The sequence below is a fragment of the Oryzias melastigma genome, linkage group LG4 (genome assembly GCF_002922805.2).
Source record: "Oryzias melastigma strain HK-1 linkage group LG4, ASM292280v2, whole genome shotgun sequence".
Lineage (NCBI taxonomy): Eukaryota > Metazoa > Chordata > Actinopteri > Beloniformes > Adrianichthyidae > Oryzias > Oryzias melastigma.
In genome coordinates, this window is record NC_050515.1 from 16,587,409 (window position 1) to 16,606,148 (window position 18,740).

The 18,740-nt window shown below is 37.1% G+C and overlaps 1 protein-coding gene and 1 long non-coding RNA gene across 3 annotated transcripts in view; one reads left to right on the forward strand and one right to left on the reverse strand.

Annotated features, from left to right (window-relative positions):
• LOC118598674 overlaps positions 1–17,032 on the reverse strand; it is a 32,983-nt gene extending 15,951 nt beyond the window's left edge. Inside the window, exon 1 of the long non-coding RNA XR_004947765.1 lies at positions 16,822–17,032. This is a non-coding gene — a long non-coding RNA (uncharacterized LOC118598674). The remainder of the gene's footprint in view (positions 1–16,821) is intronic.
• Positions 1–18,740, forward strand: part of tie1 (tyrosine kinase with immunoglobulin-like and EGF-like domains 1) — a 28,202-nt gene that overhangs the window by 4,943 nt on the left and 4,519 nt on the right. The window contains exons 5-21 of one of the 2 annotated variants that reach the window (XM_024279150.2): positions 1,246–1,377; positions 3,933–4,079; positions 4,169–4,297; positions 4,506–4,651; positions 6,441–6,585; positions 6,797–6,955; positions 7,068–7,205; positions 8,969–9,271; positions 10,422–10,712; positions 11,709–11,902; positions 11,989–12,135; positions 12,209–12,272; positions 12,372–12,482; positions 15,758–15,948; positions 16,144–16,257; positions 17,459–17,529; positions 18,346–18,386. In XM_024279150.2, coding sequence (XP_024134918.1) covers positions 1,246–1,377; positions 3,933–4,079; positions 4,169–4,297; positions 4,506–4,651; positions 6,441–6,585; positions 6,797–6,955; positions 7,068–7,205; positions 8,969–9,271; positions 10,422–10,712; positions 11,709–11,902; positions 11,989–12,135; positions 12,209–12,272; positions 12,372–12,482; positions 15,758–15,948; positions 16,144–16,257; positions 17,459–17,529; positions 18,346–18,386 — 2,523 coding nt within the window. The remainder of the gene's footprint in view (positions 1–1,245; positions 1,378–3,932; positions 4,080–4,168; positions 4,298–4,505; positions 4,652–6,440; positions 6,586–6,796; positions 6,956–7,067; positions 7,206–8,968; positions 9,272–10,421; positions 10,713–11,708; positions 11,903–11,988; positions 12,136–12,208; positions 12,273–12,371; positions 12,483–15,757; positions 15,949–16,143; positions 16,258–17,458; positions 17,530–18,345; positions 18,387–18,740) is intronic. The other variant, XM_024279151.2, reaches the window with a different exon arrangement.

Below are 18,740 nucleotides of genomic sequence, written 5' to 3' on the forward strand. Positions count from 1 at the left end.
GACCCCCCCCCCCCAACCCTTCTTCTCCATCCCTCTAAACTAGAGGTGTGTATTGGAAAGAGTCTGACAATACAATACGTATTATGATACGATGCGTATCGCGATACACGTGTCATGATACTCGATATATCCCAAGACAATACCGGACAATATTTCACTATCTTTTTAAATTATTACTTAAGAATTATCTGAATATTAATACATTTTTCATAAAGGTAAAATTGTAAAATACATGTTATTTTATAATCAGAACATTAAGTACTGCAACTGTATCTCATAAACAAGTTGCATTTACCAAAGCACATTCATGGTGCTTCTCTTTTGGAAATATTTAAGGAGAAAACAAAAAATAAGATTGAACTACATGTTTGCTTTTGAATAATTATTTAAATATTCTCTTGGTAGTACTTTAAAGTACCACTAAATAAAGTATTGTAATATTTCACTGAATTAATATTTTTTTACACCCCTACTCTACACCCCCTATTACTCTCCCTTCTTCTTCTGCCAGGTCAAGAACTTAAAAAGAAATATGAAATATAAATAAAAGGATTGATAAAAATAATGTTTGGTTTGGTTCATACAAATATTCAACTGGTGTGTCCAAAGTCACAAAACCCCTGAATGTAACAATAAAACCTGTGAATACAAGAGGCCATATATTTGATATTTTTATTCAGCTGCTAGACAGGGCAAATAAAAAGGGATTCTATTGAACAATTACTTAAAGACAATCTCTGATTTTTATTGGTCAGTTTTCAGTAAATCTTTATGTATGATTATTTTTTTAATGTTTTCTTTTTTTCAATGGCCATCATGGGGTTTAAATTTCATTAACAGAGGCGTAGCAACAATTCTCTCCACATCTGTAAGAGTTGGACATGACTTCTTTGACTAACTGATTAACAAACCCCACAAGGCAGTTTTACACATGTTCATTTTTGGCGGCTGACAAATGGTATGTTTGTGTCATTTCCTGTGTCTTGGTATAAAAAAAAAGTACAAATTAGAGCTCTGTCTATTTGCCAGATGCAAGTGTGTTTTTTGCATTTTACAGTGACTTGCTATGAAGAATGCATCATGCAATGTTTATACAAGCAATGTGTGCTAAAACAGATGTAAGCTACAAATCTAATGTTCTGAAAGTCTCATATGTGAATAAACCTGTTTGTTTAGGGCTTACTGAACATTAGTCAACACTATTTAAAAAAAACAAAACAAAACAAAACATCCGTGTCTTTGCAGATTGTCCCAGTAAGAAGTGGGGTTCTTACTGTGAGAGGGATTGTCCCGACTGTCTCAACGGTGGAATTTGTCACGATGCAGAAGGAGACTGTGTGTGTCCTCCAGGGTTCATGGGATCACGCTGTGAGACAGGTTAGAGAATGCTATGTTTTTGAACTGCCTATAAACAAAGAAAAATAAAAATAAATAAATAAAAAAACAATAACTATCATAATAATCATTTCTGTAATGAGCAACCTGATACATATGAGATACTAAGGCCCAATCCTAAATCTTCTCTTCTCCCCACCCCTTCATTCAGCCCTCCAAACGGAGAGTGAAAAAAATGTCTCATATTTTGGACGTCACTTTCGCTCGATGTCATCCATAATCACCGGTCTGCTAACGTTAGCGGTTTTATAGCTTTTAAAAGGTCATGCTACAACAAAAAGTCATTACTTACATTTAAATGTAAACTTCTGTGCGTCAGAGCGCACCCACGTGAAGAAAAGCGCTTCTCAGCACGACGTGGTTTACCCTTCCAATGGAGGACTTTGTATCCCTTCACTTGGAGTCGAACTTAAAGTCGGATTTAAACAAAATATTCCGGACGCGACTTGCACAAAAAATTCCCCCTTCAAATGGAGGGGTAGGGAGAAGGGGGGAATTTGGATTGGGCTTGCTGTTTTTTTTATATTATTTGTTCAATGTGGAAAAATAATTTTGAAGCCACTCCAGAACGTTTTGCTCCCTAAATTCATGGTGACCTCTGTTTACCACAAGTGTAGTGAACACCGTCATCTTCATACGTGATGATGATGCAATAATTCTATAATTACAACTGACAGGAAGGTGCCCAAAATGGCTATTGCTCTGTTTGTTTAACTCATTTTTGTTTTGTACTTATAAACTTTAAACAAAAAAGATTTGGTCTTGCCCACACTAAAAAAGGTGAAACATTGAATCAGTTAATAAAAGTTATGTAATTTGTTGCCTTTAAAATGTTTAGTTTTCATCAAATTAAAATCTGGGGTTGATGGTTTACTCAACTCAAAAATGCATTTTGATGAAAACTAATATTTTTAAATGTAACAAGTTACAAAGCTTTTGTTAATTTAATCTATTTTTTTTCCGCTTTTTACAGTATAAGCTGCTTTCATACTATATGCTGTTTATTACTTTCCCATGCAGTTCAGCAGGAATTTGTTTTAGCTAAAATTAATCAATTTCAAAGCAATCTTATCTCTGTACTTGATTATCATTCTTATATGATAAATGAAAGCAAATACTTTTATTATCGTGGATTTTATCTAAAATACTTTTCCACATAACAACTTTTCTTAAAATTGCGATAAAAGGACCACGTCCACATACTGTCATGTTTTATTTTCAAATTGCCTCTTTCTGAATGTTTAAGTATTAGCTGTCATTAGGGAATGTTCAAAACATTTTATGAAATAAAACTATTACACTCTCCAAATAAATGTTGATAATGACATAATACTATAAATAAAGAATAAATATTAATTCTATAGTGTGAGAAGCATTGGTGTGCCTTACCCATCTCCCATGAAACAAAATGAGCTTATTTTTTTAAAATTCACTGCTTTAAAATGTCTCACATTGAAAATACCTTTAAAAGTTGCAAACGTCTTTTTAATTATTATTCTAAAGTGAAGAGTGTTAGACTGGTATTACCAGCTCAATATAATTACTATCTCTTGGCGAGAAGATTATTGCTTCATTATTGGTCCGCACTATAATCCACTTTACACCAGCGCATTACCAGATTAAGTCAACACACCGTATAACCCATGGGTGGAAATATATTAAATCACTCTAATGTAATTACTCAAAAGAATACAAATGACATTTACTTTGGTTACTCAGTTTATTATTGTAATGTTAGTTGAACAAGATCAGCTGTCATCCACTGAAAAGCATGTTTTTTTAGAGGCTCATGACTCCTGAGTCATTAGGGCACACAGCATGAGGAACAGTATATACATATATATAGGCGTGAGAGTGCACTGAAAAATCATTGTTTTATAGTGTTCACCGTTACAGTGAAAAAAGGCTTTAAATGAAACATGTGACAGAAGATGTTAAAAATTTAGTCAATTAGGATTTTTGGAAAATAAATATGTCTAAAGATGTAAAAAGGTCAAAAATACCCAAATAAGGTTGTACTTGCAGTGTTGACTCTTGCATTTTGTGCATTTGTGTGAAGTCCATCTAATATGGAAACATGCTGAAGAGATTTTGGAAAAATACGGACACACTCTTTCCCCTGGAGGGGCGTGGGTTTTTTTAGCGGGACAAACTTGGGAATGCTTCTTTTCATAGAAACAAAAATGCAGTGTGTGACTGTCTCCTTTAGTCCTTTTTTGTTTTTCTAAAAATTCCCTTTTCTGACTTTCTTTGGAATTTTAAGACATCTGATCACTTCTGTTTCATGAATTTAAAGTAATTTCTGTATTTAACTGTAGATCTTCCTGATTCTACACAATTCAAGTTGAGTCTCTCCTCAGTTGTACAGTCCATTTTTAAAAACCTTGTACTGCTAAGGGATGTTTCAGTTATTTTACAGTGTAGTCACGCTCCTTTGAAGAAAAACCTGGAGAGCCTTCTGGAAGGCAGATGATGCAGCAAAACTCTAGGAACTAAAACAAAGCTTAGTGAATGTGTTTCTCTCTGATCCGTCACAGCCTGCAGGGAAGGAATGTTTGGTCAAAACTGCCAGGAGTCCTGCCGGTCTGACTCAAGCAATAACTGCAAAGGCCTTCGTTTCTGCCTACCAGACCCATACGGCTGCTCCTGCGCCAGCGGCTGGTTTGGACACCGCTGTGAAAAAGGTGAATATCTTTTCACATGTGAACTGAAAATATTGACAAAATGCTATAAATGTGGTGATGTGTATGTATATATGTTTTGTTTTGGTCAGCCTGTCCGAATGACAGATATGGACCAGACTGCAGGCTGAGTTGTAAATGCCAGAACGGAGGGATCTGCAGTCGTTTCAGTGGTTGTCAGTGTCTGGCCGGATGGCGAGGGCAGAACTGTGAGAAGTCAGGTTTGTATGATACATATCAACCATTTTGATCCACCGTATTCCTATCATAAACCCAATTTTTCAAAGATTCCAAAAAGTTTCACAACTTTATGTTTTCTTAACATTTTTGACTTGACAACCTTTTAAAATCTTACATCTTGTCTTTGTAATCCAAAATTCTTGAGGTATTTTCTGCTCACTTTCGTACTTTTTTTGTTTCTATTTTTAGACCGAGCTCCTCAGATTCTAGGTTTGGATTCTGTCCCGGAGTGGAATCTGAACTCCAGCCCCAAGATCTCTTGTTCGGCCACAGGCAACCCGCCGCCCAGCCACAACAGCATTGAGCTGCGTCGATCGGACAACATCGTGCTCAAGGTAGGAAGACCTACACTTGTGCAAGGAAAAAGAGGAATGAAGCATGGGAGAACAAATTTAAGTCTGTGTAGTTAAGGAAAGGTTTGATTGCATGACCACACAGGGAGAATGGATCTTGTGAATGAGAACGACATTTTGACTCTCAGTTTTCCAACATTGCAACATTTCGAATTGAAGCTACAACATGTTTATGGCTTTTTCTTTCTGCTTGGGCTAAAATATTAACCACCTTTAGAAATGGTTTTTATTTTCTTGATGAGACATTTTGATCTGCACTGACCAGGATGACACCCAATCTTTTCTCCTGACTGGAGGAGGTAGCAAATGAGATTTCAGCATTGAGAAAGAAACTAACATTTTTTAAAATAGTATTAATTGATTAAATAGGACAAAGAGTCAGGTTTGGTTGAGATCTACAGCTGGGTTTTGTCTGTGAAAACAGCGCCAACGAATATCAGTTTTATGGAAAATATGGCTAAGTGAATGGAGGCAGGTAATGAAAAGTTGGGGGACCAAACTACGGCCCTGGGGCACACCTGCAGTGGTTGTGGACAGTTGAAATCTGAGTAACTTCTAGGTTAGGAAAGTGATAATAAAATCTCGGTTAATATAAAAATATATAAAATAATAAAAAGCAAAACACAAAATTGTAACATCGAAAGGTAATGTAAAAAAATCAATACATAAAATGTGTGACACATGTTGCTTTTAGCAAAGTTTAAAGGTTTATTCTACTGAACAAAATGAACTGCTACATCATGACAAGAACATTTTCATCTCATTGTGATTGTCAAAAACAAATTAGTAAAAAGGTCCTCAAATAAATTAGTGGCAAACTAGTTGGTGAATTGAGTTCAGTTGGCTTTAATTGTTGCTAAAAAATGTCTTTCTTGGTCATTAAATCAAGACATAAACACAACTTCAAATACATTTTTTTGACAATTCACTATTCTTCTGTTGATGTTTGCAATATAAAAATATGTGAAAACTCACATATTTTATTATTCGGATTCTTGGACAGAAGTGATCTCCTACCTTTAAAATGACAATTTTTTAAATGTAACCCTGCAAGAAAGCAGAAACGTTATAGTTTATATAGTTTTATATTTTTTGTTTACTCTAAAAGAATAATTTTAACTGGGTTTACAAACAAGAGTAAAGCAAATGGATCACTGATCCAGTTTGATAAAGGAGGTTTGAGATCAATCTAGGATGCAAAATATGGTGCAAATCCATTTTTTTTTTTTTTATTAATAGATGTTTAGATCGATTGCAATTATCTCAACTCAAATCTGCTGTTTCTGATTACTTACTAAGTTATAAATTATGAATACATGTTTAATGTTCTTTGCCAAGACAATACAGAAGTAGACACTCCCATCACAGCATTGTACTATTTGCAGCCTCAAACTACTTGAGTATGTTTGTAAAACCTGTGTGAGTCTGCGTGATTGTGACGCTCAGGCACGTTTCGAGGAAGGCGCCGGCACGTTGGTCCATCCAGATAAGGCTGCATCACTTTGCAGTGCACCAGCTGCCATGCGACGCTTGAAAGTGATATATTCACTTTCTGTGTTATTGTTTCTATGCTGTTACATTGAGAAAAAAAATAAGTCAATCTGATAAAGAACTGTATCAGGGTTTCCCACAGGAACAAATACTTTTATCAGTGTGAGAATATTTTTGGAGAAAGTTCAAGCACCAGTGTACAGTAATTGACTACAGGATATACACTACTTTTCACAGTCTGTTTCCACCTTTCCTGCCTGTTTTTTTATTTCTCTCTTAGCCAACAAGAACTACAATGGACTCCAACAAGAGCATAGCCTTGTTTGAAATCCCTCACCTGAGTGCCAAGGAGGAAGGCCTGTGGGAGTGTAGGGTCTCCACCAATGGGGGTCAAGACTCACTGAAGTTCAATCTCACCATAAAAGGTCACCGATATCAGTTTAAAATAATTAAAAATACACTCGCCTGACACTTTATGGGTACAACTTGCTAATACCGCATTGCTGCCATGTGATTGGCTGATTAGAAATTTGATTTACTCAAGCAATTGGAGAGGTGTACCTAAAAAGTGGCCCGTGAGTGTTTAGAAATGGTATTCTTTGACACTTATGAAGACAACTTCTTTGCCCCATGCAGAGCCCCCAGTTCCTGTTGGTCCTCCCAAACTGTTAAAGAGGGGGAGTAAGCAGCTGCTGGTCATGCCAGCAACATCCCACAAAGGAGATGGTCCCATCATCTCAACAAGAGTTCTTTACAAACCGGACGCCAATGGAGACTCTTGGTCCTCAGTCATAGGTGAGCAGACAGAAACACAACTGTTGGTCATTTTTCCCAGACTAGAGAACACTTTGCTTGTATTAGTATAAAACCTTCACCATAGGATCCATCTTGTCTTGTTTTCTGTAAGTCTATAACAAAGAGCCCATCACGCTGATGAATCTGGAGCCTTCCACAAAGTACCGCGTTCGGGTCCAGCTGAGTCGTCCTGGGGCTGGAGGAGAGGGGGCTGCGGGGCCAGAGGAAACCATGGAGACCGACTGTCCCGGTGAGGTCACCAACACCTGTGCCGTCTATTGTAGAAACACAACTATTGGCTCATTTTGGTGCCAAAAGAAGTTCAAGTTTGTGCTAAACGGAAAAAACTACCTCGGAGATTTGTGTTTAGACATACAGTATGATGAATGAAATAGTTTTACTGACTTGGATAAAGATTGCAAATAAATCAATATGTATTTATGGTCTGGGGTTAAGGCACTTTGACTGTGGTGCAGAGGGAGAAATCAAATATGACAGCAAGGTAAAAAAAAAAAAATCTAGCTTATAAACTTTGATGGTTCAGTAAAATATGTTTTGTCGTCTTGTGTAAAATCTAATCTGAGTTTGAAATCAAACCTGGAATAAAAGTCAGCACAACTCCCCGGCTGATACTGAAACTAATCATAAAACAGAAATATTTCCACCAGATTTTAATCTAAGGGCCTAAGTCTAGTATTAGTTCAGTGCCCCTCATTGAGACCTTAATCTTTTTATGTAATTTAATATAAACAGCATGTTATATAATAACAGCTTGTGTCTACGGGAACCAAACAAAAAAACTGATGAAAGGGGAAAATATAAAATTGTAGTTTTCATGACCTGCTTTGACTTATATATCACGATCACACCAGGCATGTGATGCAGGTTCAAGAATGCGCAGAATGAAGGTTCTTAAACATGCTTTTAGTGAACAGTGTTCACACTGGAGTGTCGCTACCAAAACTATCGCATGTACTCACAGTTGGAAGAGTCTTGTTGCCAAATGTCAAAGCGGTGCAAATCTTGCTCCAGGCATTTTCTTTCACAGCTCTATTCTGATAGATGAAAGGGTTGGTGTCATAAAACCCCAACTACAAACACACCCCTTGCACTGAAAGCGAGCTCAGGAGAATCTGTCAATCATACGGTTCAAATGTTGGAGGTGGGGGCCAGCGAGCACGTATTGAGGCATCTAATTGGTCAATTTATACCTTGAACAAGAAAATATATCATAAAAAAATATTAGGTTTAGCAAGAACATGCTAAAAAAAGATATCAGAGTAAGAATGGTTAATGACTGAGTAATAGTGGTTTATTTCTCAATTGAAATCTAAGGGATTTTAGCTTTCAGCTGGTACCAGCTGGTACTTCCTATTAGGAACGCGAGGAGGGAGGGCATAATCAGTCCAGTTCTATCTATATACTATATATATGGTTCAGACTGTCTCGAAAACAATCTTAAAAACTTGCGTGGTGACGCATGAATGCAATAATTGTAAATGAAGAAGCCCAAAAGGCGTGTTTTCACAGGTTTACATAGACTTTTCATTGAAAATGGCCGCTTGAACATGGTTGCCGAGATCGGTGTGAAGATTGGAGTAGACTTATCAAAATGTTTTATGAGACATTTGATCATTTACTTTTCTTAATTTTCTGTTACGAAACTGGAAAAAAAAACATTAAAATACAGTAAAATAAAACAAATTCAAAATTTCTTATAAAAGCAGTCTGTTATTGTTAACATTTTCTTTTGTCTATCAGTGAAATAAATTGACAAAAAGATAATTCTGCAAATTTACATCAAAATTAAAGCTATCCTCAAAGTTTTAATGCAGATTTGTGCAGACAGTGAACTATACTTGAAACGACTCTTAACCACTCCTGCTCTGTGTGATTCATTTTACTGCTAACTGCAAGAAAAAAAAAAAACACAATTAGAGTAGGCTTTAACAGCAGTGGTTCATTCAAAGCAGATCCTCCACTCAGCTAATTCTGTGTTCTCTGTCGCCACAGAGCCCACAATTCAACCTGAGATTGACACCAGCTCAGAAGAGGGCCGCAATGTTACAGTTCGCTGGCGACTTCCCCCCAACACCGTCATTACTTCCGACACCGCAACCGGCTTTTTAGTGCAGCTCTCCACACCTCCACCCCACAGTGAGAAACTGCTGGAGGAGACCACTTTGCTCAAGGTGCTCTCCACCAAGTTCCACAACCTGGAGTATCATCAAACCTACACTGTGGTGGTGCGCCTCGTCAACTGCGGCAGCTATGGGCCGCTCTCCAAGCCCTACCGCTTCCGCATCAACAGCCAGGGTAACAGAGACATCTCCCAATAGATCGGGGAAAACTGCAAGATAGGCTTCTTTTAAACATATTTCCACTTAATATTTCATAGACTTATCTGATTAAGGAAACACTTTATGTTGATTCTCCCTCTGCCCACAGTTTTTCCTTTGAAGATAAATATTAACAATAATTGCTGTAAAATTAAAGTTGAACAAAATGAGCAACTTCCTTAGAGCTTTAGCACATTTCCTTAAAAAGATTGAACAGATATTTATAAAACCTAAAATAGAAAGTCCATAAACCTCACATTTAAAGAATTGTCATTATTAAATTCTCATTTATTTATGTTTTGTAACCACTTCATTGTAAACCCATTATTTAGGTGTCAGTCGGGTTTAATCTCTTTTAGGGCTTCCACTCATCACATTTAAGTTTTAGTTATGTAAAATATTGTAAAATCTGGATAACATGACACAGTTAAGACTGTGCATAATACTAGAATTTTTAAAAAGCAGCTCATTTTGGATGAGAATTTTAATGCAATTTTGAAGTTTTACTGCTTTAGTACATGTACACGTCATCAACTTAAAAATCTGTTGTTTTTTTAACCAATAAAATATACAGGGTTCAGTCACAAGTACAAGAATTTTAAAAATGTTTCTGTCAAAAGTAAATATATATATATATATATATACTGGTAGAGTGCAAAGAAGAACACATCTGAATTGTCTTTTTGTGGCCCTAATTTTTAGTGAAAAACCTTCAAAAAATACAGCCTTCGTCAAATCCAAATGATTAGTCACATATTTAAAATATGAAAACATTTTTAAACATGTTATGAGTTTGAGAAGTTTGTTCTGAGGTTTAATGACACTTGACTAAAAGAGGGAGAGGCCTGAAGACTTACAAACACATTTCCAATACTGAGGCATAGTGGTGGAAGAATGATAATTTGATAATGGTTGTTTCTACAGTTGTTATATAGTTCTTCTAAGAGTTCCTTGATTTGAAAATCAATTGTATTGATTGTATTTCAATGTAGTAACAAACCTACTAGATTAAAAAAAACCTTTTGTGCTAGGACTGGTAGTTGTTTTTTCTTACTGCTAGCATTCTCAAAGTTTTTGATTGACATAAATGTATGTTTGATGCAATAATGAGTTTGTCCTTGTTTCAGGACCGTCGTCCCCACGCAACGTCGAAGCTCTGCCCCTCTCCATGTCCTCCATCCAGGTGAAGTGGCTTCCCCCTGAGAACCCAAACGGAGGCATCGTCAAATACATCATCGAGTACCAGTCCGTTGGTCAGGGAAGTCCTCACCCCTGGGTGGATACAGATGATGGAAACAGGACCACCAAAGATGTGATCGCCCTAAACAGCAGCACGGTTTACCAATTTAGAGTGAGGGCGTTCTCCAAAGTGCCTGGAGAGTGGAGCAAGTTTGTTAAAGCAGAAACTCCAGAGGATGGTGAGTTATCAGGTTTTGATGTGGCGGAGTTTGACATCGACTAACACAATATAGACGACATGTTTTCTCCAAATCTTAGCTTTTCCACCAAATAAACTTGAAAAACTGGTAAATTCTTGATTGACTACATTAGACCAGCCAACAGCACTAAGGACTGACTTTATTTTTCTCAGTCAGATTAACCACTGACATTTGTGGATTCATGTGTTATTTCTATTTTCCTTTGCAACATAAAACGAGTAGAAGGAAGAAAATTATGGCCAATGTTGGGCTTTTTCTAAATGGAGTTTAGCAGAACAAGACACACGGAAAAATTTCAATAACTAAACCACTGACTGTATAAGAGAATTAGACCGAGTCAGTTTGACATCACCACTAAAAAATAACTTACTTCTAGTTCAGAGTAAAATGAAGTCAATTCAGTTGCCATTTTGTCTCGATACGGCCGTCGCCATGATGGAACCAGAAAATTGTCACTAAGTAGTGATTAGTCCAACTCGATTTGAGTCTACATTTCTATGGCAACCACTCCCGCCAGTCAGGAGTGAGCATTTGAGAAGACCACGCCCCTTCCACTTAAAACAAGCTTGACAATCAAGTGCTTCAAACATTCCACTCCTACTTTTATTGGGGCATCTAATTAGCCAATTTATAACTTGAATAACTTGCGCTACAGAAAAAAACCCATAAAAAAATAAGTTTTAACAAAAACATGTTAAGAGAAAATATCCAAGCAATAATGCTTATTCTAACAAATATAAATATAGCTGTTTCTCAATAGAAGTCAATGGGATTTGAGCTTTTTTGAGCCAGTGGATGCATCCTATTTGGAACGCCGGGTGGAAGGAACACTCTGTACAGTTCTCATATGCAGTCAATGAACTCAACCAAAGAATTATATTTGTCTTTGGTGAATTATTATCGCCATCTGTCTTATAGTTACTTTCCCCTTCTTTCCCCAAATTCCCTTTTTCTCTTCTTCACGCTGCCAAATAGACTCCGAGAATTCAATTCCCACCACCCAGGGTGTTGCTGGTAAGCCTGCTGGAGACGGTTATCAGCTGCTGTTGGCAGTGGTGGGTTCGGTGACTGTCACCTCCGTGGTCATATTGCTGGTACTGCTAGCGCTGTTCTTCATCAGGAAAACCCTGGTCAATCGCCGGCGGACGTTTACCTACCAATCAGGATCGGTGAGGATGCCAGCTTTTGACTTTAATGTTGAAACATTTGAAACATTATTGCCTCTTTACTGAATTTGGACTATTTTCCTCACCAGGGAGAAGAAACTATCTTGCAGTTTAACTCAGGAACTCTGACCCTCTCCAGAAGGCCTAAGCCGACGCCAGAACCTCTCACCTACCCAATTCTTGAGTGGGAGGACATCAAATTTGAAGACGTCATCGGGGAGGGCAATTTTGGCCAAGTACTTAAATCTTTGATTTGTTTCCTTCGCTTCAAATTCTTCAACATTTACGCTAACAACTGTTTCACAACAGGTCATCAAAGCCATGATTAAAAAAGATGGCAGCAAAATAAGTGCAGCAATCAAGATGCTGAAGGGTAAGTTTACACTCTGCTAAAGGTTCTGCACCTCGTATGTTCAGCAACTGCCGTGCAAGCTTGGAATTTGTCCAACATTGGGGTGTTTTCCCACTTCAGAGTTTGCTTCAGAGAATGACCACAGAGACTTTGCAGGAGAGCTGGAGGTGCTTTGCAAACTAGGACATCATCCCAACATCATTAATTTGATTGGAGCTTGTGAAAACAGAGGTAAGTGAGCAACATCTAGTGGCCTTTTTTTAAAATGTATCTGAAAATAACAGCTCATTATGTCCCAAAGATGTGATTTGCTAAATGTTTAAATGTGGGCAAGCTTGGTAACACACAAAAACTTGTATTTGTTATTATTATCCAGATATACCAAGAATTGAGCCTGTTAATCTGGGAAAATAGTTTGTGTGATTATTTTGGGGATTTTATATGATGGCCCTAAAGTGCAAATAACAGCCACAAATCACTCAACCAAACACATATTAAAGATCACAATAACAAAAAAAAAACAAACAAACAATATTAATTAAAAAAAACATTATGTTTTAGAAATCAAAGTAAAATTCTAGAAACCAAAACACAATTTAAAAAAATGCTATGAAATACAAATGTGACATTTTTGAAAACTAAAGTAATTTCCAGAGATCAACATGAAATGTTAAAAAATGAAACACAATGAGAAACTGGAAAAGGTAGGTACTAAAGAACTTAGATAATTGGATGATTTTAGACATTTGAGTTTTGTCAAATGCATCTTCAATGTTCGCACGATAGTAAAAGTTGATAAATGCAGAGCACAGCCAGCATCGCTTAATGCCAAATAACTTTCAGTTAAAATGTTGGACACACATCATCATCCAGTCAGCAATGTGTCATAGCTCCTACTTTATCCTGAATCTTCTTTCTTCCTTTTTTCTTTAATTGTTATTGTGATCTTTAACGTGTTTTTGAAGTGAGTGATTTGTTGGTGTGATTTGCCCTTCAAGGCCACCGTACGTTTCTGTCAGAACTTGCAAATACATCAATGTAGGAACACAATCAGATTTTTTTTATAAAAGGGAAACAAGACTGCAGAGTCTGTTTTGACTCTGTTTTAACAATGTCTGAAAAAAAGCAGATATTTAGTGGCCCAACTTTACGCAAAATAGCTGCAGTCAATGTTGGAATCCATTATTTTTTGGAATGCCAAATGCCAAAGGCAAAGACTATTGAAACTTATCGCCGGACATTCAAAGTCCTTATCCTTACTTGTATCCCATCTTTGATTCTTGTTGTGAGGACATTTTTATCTTTGAACATCACACATCTAGTGTGTAAAGCATCTTGATGTGATTTCCTTTGATACAAAAGGATACTTGCTCAACTTCTTTACTCTCCATCGTACTAATTTAATGTACTACAAACTATAGACTTCGTCACGTCCTCATGTAAATACTGCTGTTTGTACTTGTTAACTGATGACCAATCATTCATAGTTAATCGCTCTCAAATCCTTCCAGACAATTAGATCCATGAACGTCTTTGTTTTTCTCGTCTGAGCTGATATGTAGCTCAATACTGTAAGGCTGGATAGCGTCGGTATTACTTTTTGTCTTGTTGCACTGGTAATGTTATGTTAGGGCTGTAAGGGGCTGTAAGCTAGCAGTACAACAAAACAACAGCAACAAAGCAACACTTTCTCATTCCCAAGTCGTCACATTTTGACACATGGTTAAGGACCCCTCCAGGTCACTTTTTGACCTTATGGTTGTCCCCAACTTGTCCTTTTTTGATAAAGGGATGATGGGAAATGAGTACAGGGTTGCTCCCTGCCAATAGCCCTGCCCACAACTCAGACAGGAATTTCTGATGAACTACTGTCGCTCTGCAGAAATTATGTCTAAGAAAATGACAAGATTTTTTATTTTGGAAAAAAAAGAAAAAAAAACTGACTTATCCTAATTAAAAGACCAATAGGAACACTTTTAAAAAATATATCAAAAGATAATCGCAGTGGGATTTTGTTTTTCTCAAAGATGAAGACAATTAATCTTTGCCCATTAATTGGTTCTCCATAGTGAAATGATCAAATCGAATCATCGTAACATCTCAGTCAAGCGGATAAGGTTTCCTTAAGGCCAGTTTTTACCAAGCAGTGTCAGTTTCCATCAGTTACATCTGATGCCTCTTAAATTGAATAAATTAATTACTTGCCTCTGCTCACAGCGGAAAAACATCTGAAAAAGAAAATGTTTTGCACGGAGTACTTCAGAGTTAGGATGACAAACTGAAACACTTGGTTAATTCAGAGTGTCTCCTTCATGAGAAACATCTGATTCTCAGCCCACCTGTTTTTCTTTACATTTGTTATTTAAATCACAAATAAGATACCACTTGAGTTAAAGCGGCAGAACTGGGTTTTGTTAGAGTCAGATTAAAACAATTCTGAACATCCGTGCAGTTCAGCATCAAACAATCTTCGCTTCACTTTGACTTTTTGAAAAGCAGTGGAGGAAGGAAAGGGTGAGCAGTGGGGAAGGAAGTGAAGGGTGGGAAAATAGAAGAGGGAAAGCAAGCAATTAAACATGCTAGAAAAGGACAAGAAAAACAAAAGTTTGTTGAAGGCTATCTGGAAGCAGCTCATGTTTTCTTTCGGGCCGCCTCCCGTTCTCATTAGCATGGTAGTTTGGTGATTAAAAAAACATGTTTTATAACAAAAGACTTGCATAAATCCTATGAAACAACATCATTTTAATAATTGGTCAAATCTAAGCCGTTTCTTTTTGTTAAATTTTAAAAAAATCTGTTTTAAAAGCATGATTAAAAGTTAAGAGGTTGAACAGTGGAGTAGTGGTTAACACTTTTGTCTCTTTTGGAGAGGTCCCTGGTTCAAATCCCAGCTGGTCCTTTCTGTGTGGAGCTTGCATGTTCTCCCTGTGCATGTTTGGGTTTTCTCCAGGCACTCCGGTTTTCTCCTACCATCCAAAAACATGCTTCATGGGTTAATTAGTATGTCTACATTGTTCCTTTAGGCGTGTGTATTGTTGTGGGCACTGAAATAGGGTTCCAGGATAGGCTCCAGCAACCCGTTGACCCTAATTGGGACGAACTAACCGTTAAGAATGAGATTTTTATCTATTTAAAACACAAATTTGGATCCAACCAAATATTTTGGATGACAATTGGATGAGTATGAGAGCTCAAAAAATGTAAAATGTGTTTTTTTTTAGTTTGGTTATAGTTACTTTTAATAACCAGGAGTCTGAGGCCTAAATTTAAATCTTTTTGACCATCTTGTGGATAAACATTTTTAAGCCAAAATATGAAGGCCAAAAATGCCCTAAGACCTTTAGAAGTCCTGACTTTAACTGAATCTGAAGCTCCGGTCATCCTTTTTAAATCAGTCAAGATTCTTCTCACGTCCAAGTCACAAATTTGAATGACCTCTGTCAAAGCTGCAGTAACTATCTTTTACCTGATGCAGAATCTGGATGGTTTTCTTTGTTTTTTCCCAGGCTATCTGTACATCGCTATAGAATACGCTCCCTATGGTAACCTGCTTGATTTTCTAAGGAAGAGCAGAGTGCTGGAGACTGACCCCGCCTTTGCCAAAGAGCACGGGACAGCGTCCACACTCACATCTCAGCAGCTTCTGCAGTTTGCTGTGGACGTAGCCACTGGGATGCATTACCTCAGTGATAAACAGGTGAGTAGAAATACCTGAAAATATGACCATGGTGTTGGGATCTTGGCCTTAAAATTACCTTTTCAGTGTTTTGGTAGATTAATCTGAGATGTCAGATTTCCATTTTCTTTTGGCCATAAGTTTGACGCATGTGATGCAGTACTGTATTTGTTGATGAGTGTGCAACTGTGTTCCTTTTTGCTCTCTTCCTTCTAGTTCATCCACAGGGATTTGGCGGCAAGGAATGTTCTCGTGGGGGACAACCTTGTGGCAAAGATAGCAGATTTTGGTCTGTCCCGCGGTGAGGAAGTTTATGTCAAGAAGACAATGGTGAGCAACTCAAACATCCAACCAACAGGGGGCGCTGTTTGCTTGGAAAATGAGTCTGAATTAGTCGCAAATGAAATGCAGATTTGAAACAATTTTCTGATAAAGAAAGTGAAATTAAACAGGGGAAGAAATGACTCAAATACTTCATAATGCAGCACTTAGCATATTTGTCTTAGAATAAAATAAATTCCAATCCTATTTGGTGTCAAAAGCTTTGAGACTTTAATTCTATTTTACAGGTAATTGTTTGTGCAATTTTGCCGACTCTTTTTTAAAAACTTTTTTTCTATTTCCCATGTAACTCAGTGTTCTGCATTCTGATTGGCTGTAGATAATTGTCAATCATTCTCCTGTACAGAATGTGTTCAGTCAGTTTGGCAAATTGACATAAATCTTCGATTGCAAGCAAATCTTTGTTTTCATTCTACAACACTGGACTGATTTTTCTGTGAGGGTTTAAACTTTGAGTTGAAACCAGGGATGCCCAAATCTAGGCCTGGAGGGCCTTGAGGGCCGGCCTCCTGCTGGTTTTCCAGAAACGCTGCATTATCTGGTGCTGATTACCTTGATCAGGAATGTTCAGCCAATGGGTAGCTTCAACTGCAGGTTGGTTTGAAACATGTCGTACATTGGCCCTCGAGGCCTGGATTTGGGCACCCCTGGTTTAAATAAAGAGAAAGTGTGAAAATGTTCATGTCTTTCTGAGAAAATTGTATTCAGTGTGTACTGAGGAGTTTTACAGCCATAAAGTACAATTCTACTATGTGGATTTCATCTATAACAGGTTATTTTTTAGAAAGTAACCTTCATAATAAATGAGGGACCACTGCGTTCCCATTCAACCCATAACTAACCCACTTATACGTTTGTGGAGTTTCTTGACAATGTCTCAGTACTTTAAATATCTAATTGAATGTGTGGCAGGACAAGTTTTCAGCTGTAATCCAGATCAGAAATTTGAAAAAAATTTATAGTTTTTTCTTTGGATACTTACCAGTAGAGGGCAGTAGTATGTAACCTACAAAGTAGAGTGAGGAGAAAAAACCTTAGAACTGTAATATTATAGTTCATGATGATAAGAGGATAATCAGTTAAAGTTTTTAAATGGTTACATTTTGATGTGCAGCTTCAAACTATCCTATCAGACATCAAATATAAGACTTTAGGTCTTTGATGAATTTTACTTTTTTTATGCTTTCAGGGCAGGCTGCCAGTACGCTGGATGGCCATCGAATCCCTAAACTACAGTGTCTACACAACCAAGAGTGATGTGTGAGTTATGCAATCAGTTCTTCTTTTTCAGCTAACGCATGTGAAGAATTTTAAGGTTTTCGTTCTGTCTGCAAAAAAATTTTACTATCTCTCTGTCAGAGGGCATGTCAACCAAATTTGTATTTTAACCCATAAAGACCCAGACCCATATTTCCTTAAAAATAAAATTATGTGGATAATACTATGAACCAAGTTGACCACACGAAAAAATTCTGATATTTTTCTGCTACACTGATGTCACTATAGGCTCTTAAGGGTTAAACACCAAATTCCGACTTTAGACAGACCATGCAGGATCATTTTCTTTGTTATTTCCTGATATCAACCATAGCAAATGCACTGAGCGGATTTCGATTTGAACGCCACAAGATGCCTTTTTCACAGAGAACAACAAATCATCCCACTGTCACAGTTGGAGTGCTCACAGTGTGGAGGGTAACTGATAAGCCCAACCAGGAAGCCCGGGGTACAGCTTAGCGGACAGACATTGATGTTCTGTCAACTGGAGCCTATTTTTACACAAAGGAGAATAGAATGGCTAGCAGAAGAAGTGTGAAGCTACAATTAGAACTGAGAAAGTTGTAAACTTTAGGAGGAACCGAGCGAGATGTGCAAAACATAGTGCAGAACAAGATAAAGTCAGAGTAAACAACAAACCCGATGCATGAGTGACATCTTTCTGCTCTTGCTATCTACCACAATATACTGTGGCGTATGAAGTGCGGGTATATCTCTTCAGAGAATTTGGCTTATCAGATTGCTCTCACTTGTTGTACTCACTAACATTTCCGTCTCGTTCTTATACCCTCCTGCCAGGTGGTCTTTTGGTGTTCTTCTGTGGGAAATTGTAAGCTTAGGTAAGTTCTGAAATGACCTCTAAAATGTTTCAGGAAATAACATTATTTTTGAACTCCTTTGTAGTTTATATCCCCCATCACCCTATCTCACTATTTAAGACCCAGAATAGCCATTTTTCATGTTCAGTTGAAATTGTTAACATGTAGAAAAATACTAATAATAATTAGAAGATCATGGAAATTTTCTTCTGAATCACATTTTGAAAGGAGCTGTTAGATATCGATTGCAAAAAATTTTAAAGTGCTGCATTTAACCAGTGGAATCCAGTTACATAGTTGTGTCTTTACAAAGATAAAATAACCTTTTTTTGTTTAAAAATGCTAAATAAATTATATAAAAAAATAACTAAAGTA